Source organism: Chiloscyllium punctatum, chromosome 16 (genome assembly GCF_047496795.1).
Source record: "Chiloscyllium punctatum isolate Juve2018m chromosome 16, sChiPun1.3, whole genome shotgun sequence".
Taxonomy (NCBI): Eukaryota; Metazoa; Chordata; class Chondrichthyes; order Orectolobiformes; family Hemiscylliidae; genus Chiloscyllium; species Chiloscyllium punctatum.
Window position 1 is genome coordinate 26,895,070 of NC_092754.1, and position 26,768 is coordinate 26,921,837.

A 26,768-nucleotide genomic window follows, 5' to 3' on the forward strand; every position below is an offset into this window, starting at 1 on the left:
TTCCAGATGCTGTTGGGTGCACTTGCCGGGGGATAGGTGCACCAGCCACCCTTCCAGCAGCCCAGCCAAATGGTCCCTCCTTCCGGTGGAAGTCTGAGAGCTTGACTTCAGCACCGTTAGACATCCAGCTGGTGGCCACTGGGGCTTTTCATTTGCTGCATAGTCTTCATGAGCAGGAATCCTGCCTCTGGGATTGATCTTTTTTTTAATCCAGTGAAATGTGCGAGTTCAGCACAGCCTGGGGGTGAAAATGATTTGGCCTCTGTGTAGGGGGTTGTAGGGTAATCTGAGCAAACTGTCTAAAATCTGATCATTTGGTAGAATAGATCCTGAGAAACCATTTCAGCTGGTGGAAGGAGGCAGAACAAGGAGATGTGACCTTCAAATTAGAATAAGGACATTAGTGGGACAGGGTGAAATTGGAAAGCATTTCTTCATCTACAATGCAGTTGATGCTGACTCCATTTGTCTCCAAATGACTGGGACACTGGTAGCTCTTGAGAAAAGGCATTTATGAGAAGGAATATGGAACAAAGTGGTAGTAGTTTGGAGGTGTGAAGGGCAATTAGCTCTGATCTGAACGGTCTGAATCTCCTATTCTCTTTCCATTCGTTGGTCATTTGCTTTGCAGAGAACTTCAGGGATAGAGATGAGATGGAAGATGTTCTGAGATCTGGACTGACTGAATTTGCCTCTGGTCATCTTAACTGACTTGGTGTCAACAGGGTGTCCTCACTCGGTGAATTAAACAGTACAGATTAAGACCAAACCAGTTGCACCAGTCTTCCTGGTTTGGTGTCTCCTGGAGATTTGGATTCATCAATATCCTCTACCCCAAAACACCATTTAATTGAATCATGTAATTGTTTCTTTAAATGAATATCCTGATATTTTAAGGTACACCAAATAAAATCTTATGAATGTGTTTTGCGCCTTATTTTACAAGATGGTCAGTAACCAAAAATCTTTGGTAACCTCCATCGTTCATATCTGCACATCACAAAAGACAAAAAGAATTGAGTTCTCTGCTAATGGACCATATGTAGTCAATAGCTTAGAAATCTATAGGTGTCCAACTCAAAAGCCAGGCTGCTGGTGATGTTGGCATTCAACCTTCCTGCTCATTTAGGTTTTGTCCGTGAATTTTTTTTCCCCTGTCAGGTATGTTTTTGCTATCCCTATCACTTCCCCCAAATTGTGTTTTTTCTTTTAATGTAATATCAGTCCCAGTGAGGTGTTTGAAGCCTCTGACTTTAGTTTTGCCAGTATTGAATTAGGGAGAGAATACTGCACCTTTCTAAACCCACATGGGTGCCTAGGAGTGGAGATTAGCTGACGCCAATGTTGTTTGTTTAATCATTTTGCACTCTCCTACAACCTTGGTGCTATGCTGTACCATTCATCTCCTCCTGTCATCTGATTCCCTTAATTATATGCTTTTTTTTCTCTTTAAAGGCAGCTGAGACATTGAGTCTTGCTGTGTCTTGATGTTTTGTGGCAGTTATGTTGTGGCTGGTATGAAGTTTGCATTTTGTTTTGTTTAATTTTAATTTTGTCCCCATCACATTTCACAATTCTGAAGTGTGTGGATGAAAGATGCTGGTGTCATCTACTGCCAGATGTAACAACACCACTTTGTTCAGCAATTTTAAACCAAAAATCCTTTGGCTTCTCTCACTCCACTCACTCATTTTGTTTTTGTGGGTAGATTTACACATTTTTCAGTTGGATTGTGACTGGATGGCCAACCTCAAGAATGATGTGGAAGGGAATGAGTCTGAAGCAGTGGGGAACCATCAGATTGACCAAGGATGAATGGTTACAGTTAACCAGGGTAGTTACAGTTAGCCAGAATAGTCATGTGACCTGTCTGCTGTTTGTGGTTTGGGTGGATGCACTGGTTTTAGTTGAATCACCCATGATGGCAAAACACATTGACTTTGGCTGGATTCTATCCATCACAGCTAGCCCCAGGCAACTGAAAACCTGAAATTGCTGCTGATTTCATCTCTCTCTCTCTGGACTGGCTATGGGACAGTTTGCGTTTTTAATTTAAAAATGCATCATTATTGGCTCAACGTAGGGATTTCTCCCTGACATGTGATTCCAAGCCCAGCACTAGCTTTGGACATGCTTTCAGATTCAATTTTGTTCCCAGAAGGGATGTAGTCATTTTGGTGGTGTTTTCCTTTTTGACGGAAGCATTCGTACAAACAAACCGCCGCTCTGGGTCACCGCCAAAGTGGTCTTGCTGCTCTACTTCCCTCGTGAGCACTCTTTCGTTCTCTCGGTTGTTGGTTTTGTAGCCATGTTGCACTTAGACAAGATCGGATCTTATCTCAACACGTCAGAATGTAGCTCACTCACTGCCTTTATACTTCCCCATTTGCAGCTGGCCTGTAACCGGACAAGCCTCTAACCTTTTTCTCTGACCCACCTACATTTTCTTTGTGTGAGTCACTGTTATCTTTTGAAGCTGAATGGTCAGTCAGTTCCTTCCTTAACTCTGGCACAAGTATGGACATTTCATTTTGAGTGTGGTGGGTGGCTGCTTGACTCTTGCGACAACATGTTTCTGTACTCGAGCATGACCCTGTTCTATCCTGCAATAATCTGAAGGCGCACAGGCTTTCAACTTACTGGAAGAGCTTCTTTCACCATCTTTTATTGAAAGATGCTTCACTGATAAATGCCTGTGCTGTTTTTGTTGGGGGACCTGAGTCTGAACCAGCCAGCATCTCAATGAATTGTATGTTAGAATCTTTCCTGACTTAGGGACTCAATGTCCTCGGGGTAATGATGATAAATGCACCAGCCCCTCCTTTCCCAGTGCAAAGGGCCTGTTTAAGTATCTGAAGAATTTTTCGTTCTGACTTGACGGTTAGAGAAGGCTTTCCCCAAGTGGGATTGCGTGCTGACATTTGGGGTCATGAACTCCAAAACAGCAATAGCCAGTCCCTCGTTTCCCTTTCCTTTTGGAATAATGGGTCAGCCCTCCCATGCTCCCCAAGGAGTCACTATGTTTTCGAAGCCTTCAAAAGGGGCTCACTGTGGGGGAAATGTTTGGGACACACTGGTTTAGAGCTCTTCCTTTACTGATATGTTTCTTGTTAACTGTCTAACCTACCCTTTTTACATTGCTTTTCTTCAAAAGCTTGGTTCCGGCTAACCAAGTCACTGTCTGCTGCAGGTCTGATTACCTGAAGGGGTCACCCTCTATGCTTTAACCCTTCCATCTGTCCTCCCAAAACTCTAGCTAAGGGGAAAGTGAATGCCTTTTCCAGACAGGACACCAGCCATTCCTGCCTGGCTTGATCCACGTTGTGACCCCAATCTGGTTGACTGTTCTCAGTTGTATTCAGCTGTTAGAAAGTCTGCCACCTCACCCATTTACTGTCCACTGTTAACTCAGAGGGGAGATTTCTAATTAACTTCTGTCGCCAATGGGCCAGGGGTGTTGGGAAGAAAAGAATCATTTGAGTTGTCACACTATCCCAAGGCTGATCCTTATAAAGGATGGTAGGAGGATACCTGTGACTGATGAACCTGTGCTCCAGTCACTGTCAATAACTTTAGGGAAGGAAGAAAATAGTGTGCATGTGTATGCGTCATAATACTGACTGAAATTTGAGCAGGAACACTGTACGAGGATTTCAATAAAACTGCATTTGTGTCAAGCCATATCTGTTGAGCAGAACTTGGTTACAAGGGCACTGTGACGTATTTTAACATTTAATCTGAATTCATTTAAGTCTTGTCACCGTCGTCACCATATCCTGTTGTAAATGGGAATGCATTTAGTTTTCAAACGTGCTAATTTATGGGTGCCATTATGAGCTCAGTTGTAATTATTGTGTTTTTAATTTCCTCCCCCCCCCCCCCCCCCCACCTTCTATCCCTGTTACCAGTATTCAGTTTTATTGTGGAGTGACTCCAGGGCAATATTAAGCCATAAATATGTACTTAAGCTGCTGATTCACCTCAGTCCTGTGTCCATCACAGCAGGAGAAGTCCTTTATCCAACTGCGCTTTGTCCTAAAGGCAAAAGACTGTGTTTAATGCAGTGGCTCTGTCAGACTGTAGGAGACAGGAAGACTACTTCATCCCTATCTGGGCTGAATTAGAACGCACTGGTTTCCCAACCTTGTTCTCAGTGTCGAATTCTAGTACACCTTTACTGCTTGACTTTAAATGCAAAACCTGTGGGACAAATACAACACCACTATGAACAATTGAAAGGGAAAGTCAGCCAGTGTTTTGTTTGGCAATGACAGTCCTTTCCTAGAAGTGTTTGCCCCCTCCCCCCTTTCCCTTACTTGCTAGCACTCATGAAAGTTGCTTAAAATGTATAGCTGAGGCAAATCCCACAGTCTTTTAAGATGCTGCTGAGCCAGTTTCATACACTATTTACCTGGGGCCTCCTTCTTGGTGGAAATACGTTACCTTGTCCAAAGTATGTTCATCCTCATCAAATCCTATTTTAAACCCTTACTTTAGTTCAGTGCAGTTTAGTTCTGCCCTGAAGTTTGAGATCATGCACAAGCAAAAAAAAACTGTTTTAATAGATTGCGTTCTCCCAAACTGTCATGCCTTCCCAGCCTTGAGTGGACATTTAATTACTCTAATTGACAGACATGTGGCGAAAATTGTCATTGTGGGTTTGGGTTGATGTGCTGATGTGGATTACAGAGCAAGGTGACGGAATACAACTGATTATACGGTGACTAATTGCATAGCAATAGTCAGTGGTTTGACTAGTTAAGGCAATGGAAGTTGTTTATACAGGAAAGTCCCAGGGCTATCTGGTCAATTCTAAATTGGCGTTGGTTGTGAAGGGGGCTGGTACAATCCAACTGGGTTTAAAGCTAACCCAAATGCCCATTATTATTGATCCCACTTGCTATCAGCATTGGTACACCGGATGACCGTACAATTGAATGGGAGTTGGCTTCAATGTTCATCCCAGCAAATATCCTGCTGACTTCTATTGCTTCCATCATGCAAGATTGGCATTTGGGCAAGATGGTTGGGAGGGAAGGGAGACGAGTGCAGTGAGGCTGGTGTGCAGCAGGTAGTGCTTAAGAGGAGGTTGGATATGTTGGGAAGAGAAAGGGGAAATAATTTGCTTAGAAATTTGGGAGAGGAGAGTGGGAAAGGTAATTAATGGGTTAATCTGTAGACATTGTAGATGCACCCTGGTTAGTAAGTAGAAAATAAAGGCTTTCTATAATGGCAGGTATTTGAACAGGTCCAGTCCTGCCTTGTACAGTCCCAGCGTGTTTCACTCGAACATAGTTTGAAGTTAGTGTAACATTAGAGTCTGAATTCTTGCTGACATTCTTGAAGCATTTGCTCATTTCCTTGGCTAGAATTTGGAGCTGGATATGCCTCGGCTTGTTTTCCCCTGCACCACCTTCCCCAATGTGTGGACTCCAATACAATGTGTGCCATTTTCCCCAGGCTGTTCAGTCAATTGCTTTGTCAGCTGTAGCAGGGTCTGACCTTGTCCAGTTGAGGTCTGAGTCATAGTTTCCGACGGACATGAGCCAATCGAATCTCCGTTTTGCAACATCACCTGATCCGCAGATCTATGTTCTAGGTTGTGACCAGTACGGAGAATGGCAGAACCGGGTTATGAGATGGGCGAAGGATAGTTATTGTATTAACAGCATGAATACATAAACAGAAAGTTTGGGGGGGGGGGGGGGGAAGGGAAAAGACCTATTGGATTTCAAGGCGATTCATACTGGGTGACCTCATTCTATTCATAGATTTGAATCACTGGTTCCGCAGGAGATGCTCCGTGACCAGCAATAACTCCAAACTTCCCCTTACTACTGCAGATCTGGGCAGCATCAGGAAGGCACTGACTTGTCATCCAGCAGATGGATGAGTCTCCTTGGGTTGATGCCAGCATTGGTTTTTCCCTTGGTTTTCCTCTCTCGTTTTCTGGACAGTCTTGCAGATACTGATAAACTTCCTGACAAGCCAGCGCACCACTTAAAATAAAAGTCAGATCTTGACTTGTCCGTTTCCTCTTTTTTGACATGAGGACAGTCATACAGTTGGCTAGATGCCATTCCATCCGTAGAGCAGATGGTGCCACTTTGTGTAATTTCTGTTGAGGATTTTGTCCCTTGGCTCCTTTTTTTTATTCTGTTCTCAAAACCCTAATCAAGTAGTTCCTGAGAATGGGGATTTTTTTAAACAGATCCATTCAGGTTCATAGCCATCTGAGGTTCCCCTTAGCCCATCACTTTGGTGATATTGTTCCTCTTGGTTTTCTTTAACTTCTCACTGATTTCCATCCTGATTGTATTTGTATTTGTATTTGTATTTGTATTTGTATTTGTATTTGTTTCTGTTGTCTCCTTTTCAGCTGCCTCCTCTGTTTTCATCCAGGGGCATTTTACCTCTTCGCTGCATCTAGGTTGTTGCCATGGATGGGCTATTGCTGACTGCAAGCCAATGGTGCTGAGAGTGGGTGGGGGGTGGGGGGGGGGGGAAGGGAGGAGAGTCATGACCAGGTTACTTTCAAGGCCCATTCTCTTTCCCTTTCCCTTTCCCTTAGCCAGTGCGTCAGTACATACGGATCAGGTTTTCCTGAGCCAGTCTATCCCCTTGCTGTATTGCTGTTGGTCTCAGCTCAGAGCTGGGCCATTTCAAATTAGCCATTATCCAGTTTAGGCAAAGGAAGTGTCTGCTCTGATCAGACATCTGAGCCCAACGTGTTGGAAAATGTGTCTGTGGAAAGGATTGGCTTCGTGGAAATGAATAGTTCTAGGTCACCGCTAAAATCAATCACAGAATTTTTTTAAAAAGTCATTTAAAAAGTGCCTTTGCCACTATCTCTGCAATGCTATTGCTGATTTGTACCTGAATTGTCCCTTGTGATGTTGCCAGAGTGCTCACTGAATTGTTTTACTTTCAGAGCTGGGCACCACCTTCAATTCAGATCACAGCTACCAGTCCAATCTAACCGATCTCTGCCCTCGTTTTCCAGGTCATATCCCTCTCTGTAAATGCTCCGGTCTGATTGCTGCAGTTTATCCTCCCTGAGGGACTGTTGTGTTTGTGTTGCTAGTTAATTGGAGGATCACACAGAACGGAAGTGTAGCCAGCCTGGTGCTGACAGTTTGCTCCTAATGACGAGTCGTTATCCTTTACTAAAGCCCTGTGCACCCTATGTGATAAAACCCTGGGCTTTCAATTTCCTTTCAACTCCACTCACTCACAGAAAGGTTAAGAGCTGTGACCTTTCTCTGTCTAGCTGCTTTTTCTCTCCCCAGATGAGCCCCATTCAATTGTAATGCATTTGCAATGAGATCCAGGTGTTGTCACCCAGACCTCCTCTCTTGGGGGTGTCACTGTTGTTTGTCTGGTATAAGACACCTTCACAATTTAACAATTAAATGCACACAACATGACCTCAGCAGCCTTTGAACTATCACCTTTGCCTTGTCAGGCCAGATCCCATTGAAAAATCCACCCTGTCTCACTTCGGCATTCCCTTGCATGTTCATTCATTACAGAAATTTCCGAAGGGTGGGAGGCTGGTGTATGTGTACTTCCTTAACCAAACAAACAGCACTGGTTTGGGAAATGACTTCCTAGCCTGGCATCCTCCTGTGAATGTGTTTTACTGAGGAATTAACATAAAATGAGTTGAAGTCTTTTGATCTGCTTATCCTTATCAGCAATTTCCTATAACCTTCATTTTAATCTACCTCCGCAATTTCTTTTTTTAAACCCTGGGATTACCTCCCCACCTTCTCCAGTCTGTCACAGCATCGTTGGCAACTGAAGCTTTAGAATTGGAATTTACCCCCTGGCACCACCACCACCCCCCCCCCCCCCTCAACTCCAACCTATTCAAAAGTTCAACCCTTTGTCTGACTGTTGTTCACCTGGTATCTACACCTTCCTCTGGGAAGTGTTTTTTTTAAAAAAAACTCGTCTAATTTTAAATCCAATGTGAATCTAGCTCAGATTAAATGAGGGTCTCCAACGTTGAGAATCCATCCATCCATTCAATGTTCTCTGCATTGACTCCTGTTGTCCTTTTGGCATTACCATGGCATCTCCAACTATCAGCATCCTGGGTGGATACCATTGACTAGAAACTGATCAGGACCAGCCATGTAGCCAGGGGCTTTACAAGAGCAGGTTAGAAGTATGGAGCTCTGCAATAGATAAGTCCCCAGTAGCCCCATTTACTCCCTTCATTGAAACAGCAATGTGAATAATTCACAGCTTGCACTGCAGTAACTTGCCAAGGCTCCTTTTTTGGTAGCACCTTCTACCACCTGTTGGTTTCCACCCCTCAAATCTTCACTGTCACTAAATCTGAAAACCGAAAGATCTGCAGATGCTTTATATCGAAAACAAAAATCGATGGAAAAGTTCAGCTGGGCTGGCAGCATCTGTGGAGAGAAATCAGTTACTATTTCAGTTCCAGTAACTCTTCCACAGGTACTGTCAGACCTGCTGAGCTTTTCCAGCAATTTCTGTTATTGCTCACTATCACTGGGTCAGCAACCTGGAATTCTGTTCCCCTCAGTACTACACCTACACCCCAAAGGCCAGAGGTACCACCTTCTGCAGGACCATTGGGGCTGGGTAATACACACTGAGACCCTACATAACCCTGTGTGCAACTCAAACCCATTGTCTGTGAAAACACTTTTGTCTTTCCAGGTTATGAGTGCTAGCAAAGTAGATAATGTTAAGGTCTGCAGGTTCTGAACTGCTCCATCACGTTGATGTTAGGCATCTTTCCATTCAGGGTAGCCCTTTGTATGCTGAAGGTCATTGTGTTGTACTCTGGTATGTTGGCAGGGACACTCCTACTGCATTTTTTCGCGAAACAGAAACCAGCTGGCCAGTGTTTGCTTTGTTACTGATTTACAGACCTGTTGTTTGATGTTTAAAATTATAATGTAGGATTGCCCCACCCAGGAAATACCAGAGTGAAGAGCTCACCACCTTTATAAAGCTTGGGCAAAAAAAAAAGCCATGACTAGCCCTTCTCACCACTGAGCAAACCTATCCAAAGCCATGATAAATGGCCCTCTTGCCTCCAATCACTGTCCTTTTACCTGTTCTGTTTGGTCTGTCTGTGATGTTCGATTATAGTTAATCTCTTTATCCGACATGCGGATCCATGTGGATCTGAGGTAAAAGTTTCTGACGTTGGCTTCTCATCTTCCCCACACTGTCAATGTTGTCTCCCCTCCCCCTAAACAAACATCTCCACCCCACCCCTGCCCTAATCCTTCCTCTGTTTTGAGAAAGGGGTTCAGCTTCCAGCTGCATTCTGAGGGCACTCACCTTGGATAGGTTGCAATTTCTTCCAGCTCCACCTCAAGTTGACATATTGTCATTGTCACAAGCATCATTCCCTTTCCCATCGGTCGATTTGCCCTCCAACCAGAGTCTCTGATTTCAGTGGACTGCTGCCAGCCTCTGCTTCCTGTTTGAACTGAAACCTCTTTTTTTCCCACCCCACATGCCATTAATCCCAAAGACAGCTTGCTTTTGTGATGTTAGCATCATGCCTGCTAGTAACTGGCACCCTGCCAGAAGAGGGCCATTCAAGGAGTTTATCCCACTTTGTATATTACTGTTGGATGTATCAACTACTTTGAGGTTGAGCTCTGGTTTCAGATGGTTACTGCGTGTGAGAAATGCAGCCCAGGCCAGTGGAATGTTGAAGGCTTCTATAAATATTTCCATTCTGTAAATGGGCTGTATTCTCTTATTTTCAAATCTTACGTGGGCTGTGGGCACCTCTGGTATTTGTTGTCCATTCCTCATTGCCCTTGATGTAATTGGCCCTTAAGACTATTTGTGAGGGCAGTTAAAGGTCAAGCAGCTCTCTCTGGATCTGGAGTCACATGTAGGCCAGACTGGGTTATGCTTACACCCCACCCTCACTATCCTTTTTGTCTCATTTTGCTGATAGCATTAAGAGATTGCCTCCCCCTGTTGCTCAGCTTTACACAGCTTTGGCAACCCCCTTTGGGGTCTCCAAATTGCCCTTCACATCTGACAATAAAGTCCTCTCCTCAGTGAGGGTATCCATCCTGAACTGCAAGGTGATGGTCCAGGTGTAAAGACCATCATCCTCTGTGCCCTTCATGGTGTTATAAGGGATGGCCTGCGGCTATCATCTTTCGAAGGTTTAAGAGGATCTCCGACAAAACGCCATGTTCGTGTCCAGGTCCTGATCGGAAGCTCCAAGGGATGTTTGACCCAGTGTGCCTCCTATGTGGTAAACACAATTATTTTCAGTTTAATTCCACTTCGGAGATCTTCTTGTTGAGAAGATCCCTTTAAGCAGGCAAGTTCAGCAGCAATGTGAAGCTGCTATTGTACCAAGTTCAGTCAAATATCTGCTTCAAGCTGGAATCTCAGCTAAAATAAACAAGCGGAGATATTTTTAGATTCTTCCTCTCCGCAAGAGATTAGAAGGACAATCTCTGCCCTCCTTGGGAAATCTGAGTCCTTTTGAACTGTTGACATGTATATATCCTGCTAGTTAGGCAGCAGTCTACCCTGCCAATACCAGAAAGCACAGTTACTACAGTCTCCATGTTCAGCAAGATCCATCAGATATGTGCTATAGAAGCAGGTCATTCAGCCCAACCAGTTCATGTTGGGTTTTTTATGATCCACTGGAGTATCCTTCTATGTTTCCTCCTCTAAATCATTATTGTAGCCATCTAGTCCCTTCTCCCTCAAATGATTTTCTCACTACTTAAATGTATCTTTACAACTCATTCCAATGGGAGCAAGTTCCATGTTCTCACCACTCTCCTGGGTGAAGTGCTTTCTTCAGCATATCCCATTGGGCTTCTTGCTGATTGTCTTGTCTTGATGGCCTCTGGTTGTAGTCTTCCCTGTGAGAGGAGATATCCTCTGTGTACCCCCCCACCTTCCTATCAAAGCCTTTCCTAATTTTACAGGCCTTGATTTGCTCATTCTTTTCAAATGAAAGAGGCAACCTATTGACTCATACCTGACATCTGTTTAAAATTTGCAAATCTCCTCCTGGTGGTGGAGAAAAAAAAATAAAATAAAATTTGCAAATCTCCTGCACCCACCCCATCCTTTCTATGAATCCTAATTGACAAAGGAGACCACCACAATATCTGAACACCAACAGATTTGGGTGACAATAGGGAGGGCACTGACCTAGTAGATACAGCCCTGCACTCCTAAACTGAAATAAAGCTCGCTCGACACTGTCCCCATCAAACACTCCTGTGACAGGGACTCTACCCTTGCAACCCTGTCATCCCCTCTTCACACTCCTCCATTTTGTTTCTTTAATTTTGCTTGGGACACTAATGGGTTACAGCTCCATAGCAACTGGAATATATCAGTGGTCATTCTCCACATATGAGCTCTGCTAGTGCTGGAGCACAGACGATATCCCACATCACATGCTCAGGATCTCATCAGTTTGGGAGACTGATCCAGCTCTTGAGATCATGCTTGTGTTATGTGATAAATGTTAAAGCTTATTTTGTGGGCCGTTGGTGCTATCATGAACCTAATGTGATTGAAATCTTTCTGTTCACGAAAGAACATGTGCTTGGGCTGTACCAGGCAATGGGAATTGCACTGATACAGGATCAGCATAATCCCATGACAGCAACCATTATTAAGACAGAGACTTCAGGGACCTGACTTTGTTTTGTGTTAACAGCAAACAGAGGGAATGGCATGCTGACTAAGCTCAGCATGTCAGCACCACACCTGAGTGTGCATTACCATCTGGCTTGCCCAGATAGAGACTCCTATTAACTTCAACCCCAGCTCTCAATGAGCTGCTGGGTCCAACAAAGCAGCCTTACTATTCCTGTCTCTGGGTCTCCATGGTAAGCCAGCTGTGTCATCTGAGGTCGCCTGCTTTTTTGGCAGCTGTTTGACATCATTATTAAGCAGAATGTCCATGTCGACATGACTCTTGTCAGTGACTGTCTGTTGGAATGTAAATAATGAGCGAGTTGCTGTCAAAACGACTTGGATTTCCTTTTGACTCTGATTAATGAACTGGCCAACCCTAAGACAGTGGGCACAGTTTGAGAGAGGGGCTTTTCTTGCTGCATTTGTTACCACAGTTACTGAAAGCTACTTGTTTGGGAAATACAGGCGTGTATGGACAATGGGATGTGCTTATGGTTTGGAGGGCGGTCGTTTTCAAGTAACTGGCTTTACAAAGAGCTGTGCTTCATTCTGTTATCAAAGTGGGAGCCTTGGTTCAGTGGTAACCTCTGAGTTGGAAGGTTATAGGTTAAGGCCCTGACCCAGGAACTGGAATGCAGAATCTGGACGGATTCTTCAATGAGTGACTGAGCCAAGCATTGCAATTCTGGAGGTTCTGTCTTTTGAATGAGATCATCTTCAGCATGAGTGGAGATCAAAGATTGCACAAAACCACTTTGAAAGGGCAAGGGAGATCTCCTTGATTTGCATCCCTCTCTCCATCATGACAAGGGCCAACGTTCTGGCCATATCTTACTGGTGTTTGCGGGATCTTGCTGTGCAAACATCAGCTGTTCTGCTGCTTGCCTGATGCCACTTCAAATGCACTTAATTGGTGGATGGTTTGGGGAGATGAGAAATGCTTTAATATGCCCAAAGTTAGGGAAAAGTTTATAAATGAAGTTCTTATTTTCACCCATTCATTTTGTTACTTTGATTCCGGTCGACCACCAAATTGAGTGGGGTGGAGGGTGTTTTGTGATGTACGCTGTTAGGGTATGAACACACTGTTCATTTGCAATGATAAGCTTCTGTTTTGTATTAACACTAAGTTTTCAGACAGAGGTAGTTACATGAGCCCTCAAATTGCAAATGGTAATTTCACGATGATCACTCAATGGGACATCTGGGAGTTATATCACGCATCCCTAAAGCAGACAAATGCATGACTCTGAAAGTGGGCTATGTTTTCTGTTAATTGTGCTCTGCTCTGTGCTCTGAGCACTAATTGATAAGTCACTTGGTTGCTGGAGAGATGGAGGGAGCAAACCATTTGGAGTGAGTGCACCTGGGATCGTGTGAAGAACCAGTTTCCTTCCCTGCCCCCTCGAATTCTTCAGCCTTTTGTCTGTTTTGGAAATGTTCTCAGAGTGAATGGAAATGCTTGGAGTGCGCGCACACATTTGCCCACGAGGTCAGCTGTGCTGGGCTGTGTACACAGAGGAACTGTTATTCTGCCTCTCATTAAACTTAGGCTCGAGGTCTGAACCCATTCTGTGCGACCAACAGGAGGTAGCTGTTTTCTCTGAACAGTTGTCCCCTCAGCTGTCGACTGCTTGTCGAGTTGGAATGCAGGAAAATACCAGGAATTCCCCCAAAGTGAGGGGAACCACCTCTGGACTGGGCTTCAGGGCAGTATAATAGATACCTGCTGACACCCTTCATTAGAGTGACAGGCTTGGCAGTTCTGACATGCTGTTTACACAAGTAAATGAAAATCCTCCCTAGCTGCTCATGAGCACTTAAGTGAAGAGATGTCTTGAACTTTCCATTGAGAAGTAACCGTCTATTTTGTGCACTGCCTGTGACTGTCTGGTTAGTGTGGCTGAGAGATGGATGTTAGAATGGCAGATTTCTGAATTTCTGCACAGTTCACTTGTTGGATTTCCCTGCCAATGTGTAAATCCACTGTGAAAACCTGAACTTATTGCCTTGTAGAAAGGTTAGTGCACTGTGGAGGTCATTCGTCCATTTATGTCCATGCTGACCATGTGCAAAAATGACTGACTCTGCTCCTCACCCCCACCTTCTCTTCAATAAAGAAGTCTCCTCTTCAGATAACCCTTCAATACCATTTCAGTAGGAGTAGTTGTGCTGCATGATGTAGTGAGGACCCCAGAATATAAAAAGCACCTTCCTTGGATTTGCTGAAATTAAAACAACACCAGACTTCATTACAATGGTCCCACCAATTCTTGGCTGCCTATATTGAAGTGTAAAGAAAAGGCTGTCTTGGGAGCTTCCAGGGAAGGGTTTGAGTGAAAAGCTGTGTAGTACTGATATGGCTGCCAATCTGTGACTTGAACCATGATCATGTGGGAAACTTGATGCACTGTTCCTGATCCCACTGATTTTCAGTACTCAATCTGGGATTTGCCTTTCAGAGTGTAAGGAGGGCTTCTTCAAATCGGAGGCCACCAACGATCCCTGTTTGGAATGTCCTGCCAACACCCAGCCCTCTGAAACTGGTTCCACGTTGTGCCCCTGCAAGGATGGTTTCTATCGAGCACGCAGTGACCCAGCCACCTCTGCATGTTCTCGTAAGTACAATCTCCTATTCAAAATCAGAAGGCATTACACTGAAGTATGAATCCTGTATCATTAGTCTTTGGTGCTACCTGGGCCCAAAGCCCACTCTAGGGATTATTAGTGTGAGCGATGATGGCCATTAACACACCTCAGCAGCAAGCTGATTTTTAAAATTGTTTTTGTCTCTGTTAAATCCTCAGAACCACCGTCTGCACCAGAGGCTCTGACAGCTACCGCCATGGGTTCCATGGTTGTGTTGAAATGGATGCCGCCCAGTGACACCGGGGGCCGCAGTGATGTCACTTACACCGTGGTGTGTGAACGTTGTGCCTGGGACACGGGAAGCTGCAAACCCTGCGAGTCTGCTGTTCACTTTACCCGTCGGTCTCCATTTGTGCAGACCACAGTGAGTGTGATGGAGCTGGAGCCGCATACCAACTACACCTTCAGGGTCGAAGCAAGGAACGGGGTGTCTGACCAGAGCGCCTCACGCAGTATTGCCAGCACTGTGGCCCTCATCAACGAGACAGGTAATTGATTGATGCGTTGGCTGGGGGATGGTTTCGCTCAGTTGGCTGGTTTGCAATGCAGATGATGCCAATGCTGTGGGTTCAATTTCTGCACCAGCTCAGATTCCCTTGAAAGACTGTCCTTCTCAATCTCTTCTGAGGTGTGGTAACCCTCTAGTTAATCCACCACCAGTTGTCTCTGTTATGTGAGAGCCCCACAATGGTCCACGAAGACTATGGCTACTTGTATATGCTGGGGTTTGCATGGTTAGTGCCAAGCTTCTAACTGGTTTGGACTGGCTAGCTCTGGAAACAACTTCTGTCCTGGCCTGTCCAAAGTGGGAGCAAGCTATTTATTTGTTAGAAATCCTCTGCACATTCAGTCGGGTCTTTCTCAGTAAGAGAGAGGAGTGGCAATGCCACTGGATTAGTAATCTGAAGGCCCAGAGTAATGCTCCGGGGACATGGCTTTCAACCAATAGCTGGTGGAGTGCAATTAATAACGTTTTTGGCACTGAATGCTGGTCTCTTTTTTTTGTGGTCGCCATCACTATAATTGTGTAAATGTCCCTCTGATTCATAAAGGTCCTTTTTTAGTGGAAGAAATCTATCCTCTTCTCATCTGGCCTACACATTGCATCAAACACACAACAATGTGGCCCTCTGCAATAGCCTAGCAAGCTGCTTTGTTCAAGGCAACAAATGCTTGCCTTGTCAATACCGACATCCCACACTAGAATATTTTTCAAAAAAGGACATGTCCAGCATTGCAAAAGACCTTTCCTAAATTTCTCTCAGCTACTGGGTTGCCATTGCTTAAACTGAACCAGGGGATCACTCTTCAAGTGACGGTATGTTCAAGGACAGGTAACTGAGACGCTTGCACAGTATTCATGGCCTGTTCTCACTCCTACAGAGCCTCCTAAAATCACCTCGATCGCTATGGAGGATCAAGAGAAGACCAGCCTTACCCTGTCCTGGAGCGTTCCCAGACGGCAAATGAGAAGCATTTCTGGCTATGAGCTCATGTACAGCAAAAAGGTGAGAGTCTTATTGTAGAACTTGGCCCACTCCAGTTGGTGCAGTGACTCCCTACGTAAACCTGTTCCCTCCTTGTTGAAGCTCCAATAGCCCATTGGCTGGGGTTTGATTCACAGCTGCCTCCCTGGTTCTCGTGTATGTCAGAGTTGCAATGACTTCCTTTTAGCTGTGTATGGTGTTGATCTGATGTTTGAGAGGTGGTTGTCATTGATAGCACCTTTCAAATGGGCAATTGAACCTGTTATTGATCCTGATACTAGTTTTCCTTCAAAACCACACTGTCTTCAGTATGGCCCTAGTGCAACGTGCCATTCAAGGAGCCACTGCTGTTTGTTGCTGTGGTGTTGCATTGAGAATGTGCCATCCTCCGTATGGCTTCGGTGTGTGTGGTCTAGGTGTTTTGGAAAATGTTTGGGTACTCTGTTTCACATGATACTCCGGTGCTGACTTGATCCAGCCAGTGTTCCCCACTCACTGTCCTCCACAACACCTTGATTGACAGATTCATGGGCTGTGTTCTACAGACTCAGCATCATGGTGCTTCAGCTTTGGGGAATCAAGTGGTGTCTGATCCAAGTTTTTCGCCATGTGAAGGTTCTCCACAGAGTCGCCAAGGAAGCACTGTTGTGTTTTTTTTGTTTTAAAGACTTTTTTGATGGCAACAAATTCCCAGCGCAAGTTTGCGGTGTGGAAATGATCAAACACTCTCTCTCTTTTTTTTGTTTGACTCGCAACTGCTAAGTAATCAGCAGAAGAGCACATGTGAAATTCAGAAGCAAGCTGTGAGGTGAATTTATCTTAAGAGTGAAGGAGTTGAAGGGACAGTTAGCTACTTCCCCCTCCTGATCAAAGATGCATGCAGCTGATGGATAGTATTGGTCTGGAGCATCCAGGACAATGGCATGAATGGAACTGTGTAGCTCCTTCCAGTAAATTTAAAACAGATGCGGAACCTGCAGCTAAACTCTGGGTTCAAATCCCTGTGGGGAAGGATTATGTTGGAGAAATCTAAACCTTGCAGATTAGGTGTGGATCCCTTGCTAGCTTGGTTCAGGTTTTAACGTGGTGACAGTTTTTATTCATATCAAACATTCAGCTGACCAGAGGAATTTCACACCCAGTAGATCTGCTGAAACCGGAGGTGATCGGTCTGCGATTTAATTAGGAGAATGTACAAGCGAGAGAGGGGTTGGACTCAAAGCAGCTGTAAGGCTGTGTAGAGTGTAATAAGTGTAACATCCTGAAACACTGATACTGTTACATATAGTCAGACTAATCCCTCGTTGAGATGAGCAAGAAACACCCAGTTAATTCCCTTGAGGTGTTAAGTGGAAGCTGACAGGTTGTCAATAGGAATTAGCGAAACTGCAGCACAAGTTCCATGTCTTTGGCGAAGTGAATTTGTTAGGCAAAATTCTCACCCTAAAACTTGTACTTTGGTAATAAGCATCCTGTTGCAGTTCTTTTATCTTGCACCAGAGACACTCCAACATTGCGTGAATTGTACCAGCACCCCTAGCTCCTTTCTGAAATCATCTTAGAGTTTCACGCTCAATCTCTGCTGAATAAATTGACATCCGAAAGAACTGTCGTAGAGGATGTTAATTTGGTTTGAGTATTCCTGGGCTAAAGGGAGTGGATAGAGGCAACAATATTCCAACCCTTTTTTTGTTCTTTTTACTGGAGCGTGGACCTGTTTGGATATCGATGTGATGTACAGCGACAGTCAAATAGCCCAGCACTTCACAATTTAGGTTCACACAGGAAGGAGGCTGATTTCAGTGAACACAAGCCCACGTGGATTCCACTTGCGAGTGCATCCTCTTGAATAGGATGAAAAATATTGATCAGGGAAATAAATTTCTGTCCACTGCACATCCTAAGCTTGTGAATGTGATGTTACAGTGAATTGAAATTGCTTTGCTTTGTGGCTTAGGGCGCAGTCCCTTTTTTGTGAATTACAAAAGCGATGTAATTCTCTTGTTTAGCATGCATGTATTCTTTGTGCTGAACACTTGGTGCAGAGAAAGGTTTTCATAGTTCTCAGGGCATCTCATTACTGTGTTCTCCTTGTGTTTATGGCCCATTCACTGTTCTAAAGAGATCATTACTGCCTCTTAATCAGCACTGTTTTACAGAACAAGAGAAATCACAAAGGAGAGATTTAATTCTTCTCGCTTTATATTCTGTTGCGAGCAACGCCCTCACCCCAGCCTGACCCCTAAGAGGCTGAGGTCAATTTACTTGTCTACATAATGGGAGCGGCTGCTTTATCTGCCTTTTCTTCCAATGTCTCCCTGTAGGTGGATCAACAAAGCTACACAGTGCTGCGGTCTGACAATAACTTTGTGAAGGTTGCAAACTTGCAGCCCGGAACGGTGTATGTTTTTCGTGTGCAGGCGCTGATGCCCAGTGGCACTGGGTTTTACAGTGAAACCCATGAGTTCCAGACTCTTCCAGATAAAGGTGATGTATTGTTATTGGATTCCCAGATTCTGTTTGCACTGTTAGAAGCTAATTCATTCTTTCCCACTACCATCCGGAAAGAATTAGTGTATTGTCGATATTCCTGTGCTGCTTGAGATTCAAGTTTGATCAATCGTTTTGATTTGGTTTTTTCCCCCATTTTTGTGGCTGACTTGCTTTTAAAACCACTTGGCCCCTTCCAATCTGGTCCAAGGATTGCACCAGCAAATCAAAGGCTCCTGGGCAGCCCTGGCTTGCTCTGTGATGTCTTTGAATCCATTCTGCATTTAGTGCTTTGTAAGTTGCTTGTGCTTGAACATATAAGAAATGAGCTTGGAAATAGACTGTTCAGTCCATCTAGTCAGCTCCATGGTTGACTTTCTATCTCAATACCACTCCCCATATCCACAAGAAACCCCAAATCTCTCTCTCTCGGTCTGCAATATGTGAATGATGAATCACCACTCCACGTAGAGAATTCCTCAGATATTTGGGTAGAGAATTTGAGAGATTCACAACCCTTTTGGAAGAAGCTTCTCTGCTCAGTCCCAAGTGATTGTCCCCTTAGCCTGAGACTCTGCTACTGTTCTAGATGTCCCAGGGATGCTTAAACCATTTCTCAGTGCTTACCTTATCAAGCCACTTCATGTTTCAATTAGAACGCACCTCATTCTTTCTGAACTTCACAGAATATAGAGTCCTATTTATCTCCTCACAGCACAGCTATTATATCCCAGGAAGCAATCTAGTGAACCCATGCTCCAAGGCAAGATAGAGGATAAAATGAAGACCATACTGCAAGCATGGCCTTTACCAAAGGCTTGTGTGTTTGTAGCAAAGCTACCTTACAAGGGGTTTAAGAGTACATGAGTAAGCAACGGTCTAGCTGTCCACGTACGGAGGGCAAGTTGCACTCATAACTTTGCACTCCTGCTGATTTTGGGCTGGCACTACAGCCCAACATTCACTTTCTGGTTCAGTGGGTTTCAAAGTATGTTGGAATGTCATCTGAAATAAAAATAAATGATGTTGGGCAAGGAGGGAATTTTTGTGGTGTAAATGTGCAATGAAATGGGAACTTGTGGAGGGTAACAGATTGGATGGAATCCAGGTTGAGACAATTATTCCCTTTCTCTCTGCAGGTTCGAATTTGACACTTGTAGTGGGCTTGGTGGTTGGAGGAGTGGTGTTGCTCCTGATGCTGTGCATTTTTATCTATATCAAGCGGAGGTGAGTTTTCAACTTGTCGCAATCAAAATAACTACTTCAATACTTGTGTTTGCATACAAGCTGTAACTTTGTGGGTAATGATCGGATACTTGTTCAGACATGCAACCAGTCCATAGTGTGGTCCACTTTCATTAGTGTGAGTAGTACTCCTATTATGAAAATCAGTGAGGGTCTGTCTGAGGTAGGACAGAACAAATGGATTGGTCAAAGCACGGTCACTTAATTAGTTTGGATGGGGTCACTTTTCCTCCATCTTAACAAAAAAAGGGAAGGTGGTGAAATTATTTCAGAAAAATATGATATCGTTCATGTATAAACCTTTTAGAAGCTGAACGTGGGTAAAATTGAGACACTTCTATTCATTTCTTGCAAAATATAAAATGAGGCTACTTAATTGGTATTAAACGGTCAAAATTAGCATGTACACTCCTGAACTAGGATATAATTTATTTTTTGGAATTTGTTTCCTAGGAAACCAAGTTCCCGGGCACGTCAGGGACCTGAGGATATTTATTTCACCAAACTCCCTGGTAAGTCTCACTTGGATAAGGAGCCTGCCTCCAGAACACACAATCAGAATGGAAACCAGGAGATGCTATTTTTAATTACCCCAATTTCACAGTTCCCTGGGGTCCTATTTGCAAACTGTCTGTAATACTGACTTAAATATTGAAAAAAGCCACTTCAAGGCCTTACTAGTTATGGCTCCCACTCAGCCTCTGCCATGAGCTTTCATGGCAACTACTTACAGGGCCCACCCTTCAATAGGCCACTTGGCACTGTTTTGGTAACTGTGCCCCATCCTGTTAGGCCCAGAGGTTTTATTTGGGTATCAGCGGGCCTCTGCACTGTCTTGGTCCACGTGGCTAATCGCATTAGAAGTTGCCAATGTTTGTTAGTTTTGCCTGTTATAGAGTCAGATGTACAGCATGAAAACAGACCCTTCGGTCCAACCAGTCCATGCCGACCAGATATTCCAACCCAATCTAAACCCACCTGTCAGCACCCGACCCATATCCCTCCAAACCCTTCCTATTCATATACCCATCCAAATGCCTCTTAAATGTTGCAATTGTACCAGCCTCCACCACAACTTCTGGCAGCTCATTCTGGACTCTCCTATCCCAAGGAAAATACTTTGTCTATTTACCCTATCCATGCCCCTCATAATTTTGTAAACTTCTATAAGGTCAGCCCTCAGACTCTGCTCCAGGGAAAACAGCCCCAGCCTGTTCAATCTCTCCTATAGCTCAAGTCCTCCAACCCTGGCAACATCCTTGTAAATCTTTTCTGAACCCTTTCAAGTTTCACAACATCCTTCTGATAGGAAGGAGACCAGAATTGCACACAGTATTCCAACAGTGGCCTAACCAATGTCTTGTACAGCTGCAACATGACCTCCCAACTCCTGTACTCCATATTCTGACCAATAAAAGAAAGCATACCAAATGCCACCTTCACTATCCTATCTACCTGTGATTCCACTTTCAAGGAGCTATGAACCTGCACTCCAAGGTCTTTGTTCAGCAACACTCCCTAGGACCTTACCATTATGTGTATAAGTCCTGTTGTTTCCACAAATATGGATTGCACATTGAAATAACCTTTTTTTTTTGGTGTGCCTCCAGACCAGCTGAAGCCTCTGAAGACCTATGTTGATCCACATACATATGAGGACCCAAACCAGGCTGTCTTAAAATTTGCCGATGAGATTCATCCATCTGCGATAACCAAGCAGAAAGTGATTGGAGCTGGTAGGTAACGCTTTTATAATGGCAATGAACTATTATTAAATACAAGAACTGAAAATCTAAACATGTTTTCGAGTGCTGGGAGCAGTAATCAGGACTGTGCAATATTGAACCATGGTGTTTCTGCCTATTATAGCACAAATGTACACCTTGACAAATTCTCTGCTTTGTCCCGGAACAGGTGAATTTGGAGAGGTCTACAAAGGGATTTTGAAGAAGGGACGGAAGGAAATTAGTGTTGCTATTAAAACCCTGAAAGCTGGCTACACAGAGAGCCAAAGGATTGATTTCCTGAGTGAAGCAAGCATCATGGGACAATTCAGTCACCACAACATCATTCACCTGGAGGGTGTTGTGACCAAATGTGAGTAACTTGGTTAATGAAGCCATGCATCCTCTTGAACATGTCAATCAATAAACTCCTTACCGATGTCTTTGGGAGTGACCAAATGAATCAGTCTTATGACAATATTCTTGTCTTTAACACTTTGTTTCTCCTTACAGACAAACCTCTGATGATCGTTACAGAATATATGGAAAATGGAGCACTGGATGCCTATCTCCGGGTAAGAATCTATCTACATTTTGGATTCCTGGTTGGATCCTCATTAGGATGAGAAACTGAAGCATTTTTAAATTGCAGAATGGAAGTTTTTATACATTGCAGTGTTTGGCCTGATTTTGTATGTAGAACAATGTCTTTAATCACATCCCTTGTAACACAGCAAGAGATTATAGTGTAAGAAGGGAGCCTTGCCAACCTGTGTGTGTGTGTGTGTATCTCCTCCATTTTACATGTCTCGGTACTTTGATACATTCCAACCCCATACTCCTCCATAATGCATATGTGCAATTGAATCCATTTCCTCAGTTTCACCAAATATATTGAATTGTCTACCTAAGAGTGAAAGGTTGGCGGAGTATTGGAGCTTTAACTCTTGCAGATTGATTAGTGATGTCACCACTCCCAGAACCCAATGCTCTAGGTGTTGAGACACAAGTAGTTCATTACTACAAACCTTCCTTGTGTCTAAACATTGGAAAGTGCAGGAGCTGACTCTCCTGTGCAGTCTCTGATGTTTGTGTTGGAATCCCTTCAGTTCTTTCTGAAATCATTTTTGGGGTTTGGGGACTGATGATTGGGGCTTGTAGCTGTTTAATTAGCTTGTTTTAATTTTGCAATGGTTTTAACTGTGGATGAGTTTTTGAGTATTGTGGAGATTCATGAGTATTCGTTTCTTTGGTTGCAGAGAAATGATGGTGACTTCTCTTCTCTCCAACTGGTCGGAATGCTGCGGGGAATTTCATCTGGCATGAAGTATCTTTCCGACATGAATTACGTACACCGGGATCTTGCGGCCCGTAACATCCTGGTGAACAGTCAGCTGGTTTGCAAAGTGTCAGACTTTGGGCTCTCTCGAGTTTTGGAAGATGACACAGAGGGGACCTACACCACTAGTGTGAGTAATTGTTCGTAATCTGAATGAATTTCATTGGTGGAAGGGTTGGGGGTGGGAGGCGAGAAGCAGATGATGGTTGCATCAATATGGTACCAGATGTGGGAAATAGAAGCATGTTATATTTTGTGGACAGTTAATATCCAAGATATCATTGGCCAATCATGTTGAGGAGTTTGGTAACTTGAAGAATTCAGTAGCTTGTCGTATGTAAGAATACCAGGAATTGTTGACTGCAAGAATGGATCTGCTTGTGCCACTTTTTCTATGGGGTATCTTGTATCAATAATTTGAACTTTAACCCAAAAGCTTTTATTGGCCGTCAACATGACGAGCTGCTGCCTGCAATGGCCCGGCCATAGAGCAGCTAGAATCCAGTTGCATGATTCAAAATAATCCAGTGCTGAGGGCAACGTACCTGAAATGTCGCGATCTTTACCTGGAAACTCATGTGGCAAGCTGAAGTGAGCGATATTAAGATGGGGATTGTTGAGATATCTGACTTCTTGGTGCTATTGACTTAACTACAAATGGGGAAACTCTGTGATCCTGAGTTGTTGATGTGCTGCTTTCAGGGAGGGAAGATTCCCATCCGCTGGACCGCTCCAGAGGCCATTGCTTATCGGAAGTTTACCTCCGCGAGTGACGTATGGAGCTTTGGCATTGTGATGTGGGAAGTCTTGTCCTACGGCGAGCGGCCTTACTGGGATATGTCCAATCATGAGGTAAGTGGCAGAATTACCTAAGCAGTCAAACTCTAGTCTTACATTCAACAAATCAAAGATACAGGGCACTGGAAAGTTCAAATGTGGCAGGAAATGAGATCATGCAGCCCGGAATTATATAGCAAATACATAAAAAGGACAACATAGGAGTAACAGAAGAGAAGAGGTGGTTTGAAGAGCACTGAGAGGCAGGCACATAGCTTGGGAGAACAGGCAATTCAAGGGGAATGAATGTCCACAAATATAGTAATGTTTGCAGAAGAGGTGCTCCAAAACTTGCCCAATTTCATACAACTGTTTTGTAATCTATGAAGGAAGAAACCACTACAAAATTAAGCTTTGAAATTATAATAGGAACAAGTCTGTAATCCTGAGAGGAAGTTTGGCTCCACTTTCTCGGCACTTTGTTGTTTACATTAAAGAAGTTTGGCAGTTCTGAATGAATTGTCCCTTGATGTTAATTAAAGTGAGGATTTCAGTGCCAGGGAATGAATATTATAGGTGGTCATCTTTTTGAAATCATTCCCTACAGACTGTAGAGGCTCAGTCAAAGACTGATTGATTTATTTCTAGTTAAAGATATTAAGGGATGGGAGATTGGTGTAGGAAAATTACATTTTTGAGGTAGAAGATCAGCTATAATCTCATTGAATGGTGGAGTGGCTCAGTGGGCTGAATGGCTTGCCTGTGCTTTCCCATTTCCTATGTTTATTTACACCTCTGTTGTAGCACTGGTTAGAGGTCTTGACCTCCAAGCTCTGAAAGTACTCTTACTGCATCAGGTGTGGCAGTTTCCATATGCCAGGAAACCTATCGCTCACCAAAGGTGGATACTCCCGAGACACTAGACTACACTCATTAAATTAGGAGCCTTGCACTCAACAGTCAGGCTGAGAAATGTTTGAATTTGTTGCCTTCCTTTATAGATGATCTCTTGGTTGTGTCCCTGTGGTCTGAGATTGTAGGCAGACAGCACTTGCCCATGTCCTGGGTTGTTAATTTGGGCTTCCTCTCGTTTGTCTCTGCTGTAGGTGATGAAATCGATAAATGAAGGATTCCGCTTGCCTGCTCCGATGGACTGCCCCTCTGCCATCTACCAGCTGATGATGCAGTGCTGGCAACAGGAGAGGGCCAAGCGACCCAAATTCTGTGACATTGTCAACATTCTCGACAAATTGATCCGTAATCCTGACTCCCTGAAAAACATTGCAGATTTTGATCCACGGTAGGTCTTGTGGGATGGGACTTTGACCCAGACTCTGTTCAGAAGAGCTGACAGCTGCTGAATCTTAATACATTTTTGCTTTGATCCCCAATCCTGTTAATTAGCTTTAGAAGGGGCATGAGTGGTCCATGGACATGACTTCATTGGCAGTTAAAGACCAACACCAGTTCCATCACTGCCAACTTTGATAACACAATTAAGTTTTGGAGCAACTTTTGATAAACCACCACAATTGATTAATTGAAGACTTCCTTCATTATCATGCGGGAGTTGCCTAACATATCTTGCAGATTGATCCTGTTGGGTTTGTGTTGCTGTGATGTCTGATTGGTTTACCCAAATGTCGTATAATATTGGGCTGTGATTATGAGAGCGCACAGAGGGGTTATCCCTCATCAAATGTCTGCACTTGTTAATTGAGCAGTGTTTGTTGGTGGTGGTGGTGGGGGGAGGGGGGGTAGGGAGTTTTTGTTGTCTGTGTGCGTGATGTCTTGAGTTACTGCCATGTTCCATAAAGAACAAGAGACCAAATCTTACTCCGCTTACAAGAAAGCATCATTCTCTAACCATTTCCCACAAAATATCCAAAAGTTTAACTCTCTAGCACTGCCAAAGGAATATGAATGTGTAAGAATTGAGTGACCTCTCCACATGTGTGAAACAGACAAGCAGGTGAATAGATGAGTTGTTTTGAACAATTACTTGCGGCTGGCCGTACTGGTGCCAGGCAATTACTAATATAGCTGTGCCCCTGACTGGTACACTTGCCATTGTGGGACCAATCTGATTCTGTTAGGTGCTAGTTTCGATTTGTTGCCCTGCATATATGCTCTTGGTAATGAAATCTGTGCTGGCGAGGGTCCAACAGTGCACTTGATAGCTCTGTAGTCCCAGAAGCGCACATTCCAGTGATCCAGGTGCATGAACAATGGAAAGCCCACAGAAACTCCTGTCTGAGTAATGGCTGTGGGCAATTTAATCAGGGCCCAGCAACCCAGGCCTGTCTGTCTAGCTTGGAACAGAATTTAAGCATTTGCTGAAAGTGTGCATATGAACTTGAACGGCCTCGTTATTAGCCTCTGCAGTGAACTGGTTGTCTTTGTTTTCTGATATTTAACCCCTCACTGCTGTGGGTTGCAGTTACTCCCAAGCTTGAGGCCATCCTGAGTCAGGCTAACTTTTTTTTGCGGAGATTAACAGGCCCTAAGTAAGATTTAAGGATCCTCTGTCCCCCACTGGGTACTGGATATGAACCAGACTCAAGTAAAACCTGTCAATCCTGCTGAGTCAATTAAAACATTCCAAAGGAAATCATGTAGCTTTCTGCTTCAGCAGTTTAAAGGGACATAGTTGATCAAACGCTGTGTGTGATGCAATGATACCTGTTCTTCAGTCCTGGACGAAAATAAATCTGTGAACTGAATTGAGTGAAGATACAAAAATTAATTGTTAATTGCCTTTGATTTGAATATCAGGGAAGTATTGCAAAATAACTTTATTTTTGGGAGGTTTAAGAGGTGGAATTCATCACCAGTGAAGGGGAGCCACAGGAAAACAGGCCACCTGGTGATGCCAAGTGTCAACCTGACCAAGAGGATAGCTCTGTGTACAACTCTGAGCCGGTTTAACAACGGGAATCATGACAGCCGCTTCTGAGACATTATTTACAGTGTTGCTTCAGTGTAGCTGAAGTTAGCCCACACATAGAGAAATTGTGCATCCCAAACTTGTGAATAAATTCTAATCGCTGATCTCCTGGCTCTCTGCAGAGTATCCATCCGGCTGCCTAGCACAAGTGGTACTGATGGTATGATCTTCCGTACTGTCAATGAGTGGTTGGACTCTATCAAGATGGGACAGTACTTGGAGAATTTTATGTCAGCTGGGTACAACACTATGGAGCATATTGTTCAGCTAACTACAGAGTAAGTACATTGGTGGGGCCAGCAGTTCAGGCACTGCTCTGTGTTGCTCCCAATAGATGGTGCTAATAGCTCCTGCTCTAATTCATTGTGATGTTGCTGATTTATCACCATGGTTTTTCTGTGTGCGTCCAAACCAGT

At 44.0% G+C, this 26,768-nt stretch overlaps 1 protein-coding gene across 1 annotated transcript in view; it reads left to right on the forward strand.

The window, feature by feature from the left end:
- The window catches only part of epha2b (eph receptor A2 b), a 44,977-nt gene that overhangs the window by 12,879 nt on the left and 5,330 nt on the right, over positions 1-26,768 (forward strand). Inside the window, exons 4-16 of the mRNA XM_072586554.1 lie at positions 14,157-14,312; positions 14,502-14,831; positions 15,727-15,851; positions 18,155-18,317; positions 19,460-19,547; positions 20,019-20,077; positions 21,176-21,301; positions 21,480-21,662; positions 21,803-21,864; positions 22,549-22,758; positions 23,331-23,480; positions 24,512-24,705; positions 26,475-26,630. Coding sequence (XP_072442655.1) covers positions 14,157-14,312; positions 14,502-14,831; positions 15,727-15,851; positions 18,155-18,317; positions 19,460-19,547; positions 20,019-20,077; positions 21,176-21,301; positions 21,480-21,662; positions 21,803-21,864; positions 22,549-22,758; positions 23,331-23,480; positions 24,512-24,705; positions 26,475-26,630 — 2,002 coding nt within the window. The remainder of the gene's footprint in view (positions 1-14,156; positions 14,313-14,501; positions 14,832-15,726; positions 15,852-18,154; positions 18,318-19,459; positions 19,548-20,018; positions 20,078-21,175; positions 21,302-21,479; positions 21,663-21,802; positions 21,865-22,548; positions 22,759-23,330; positions 23,481-24,511; positions 24,706-26,474; positions 26,631-26,768) is intronic.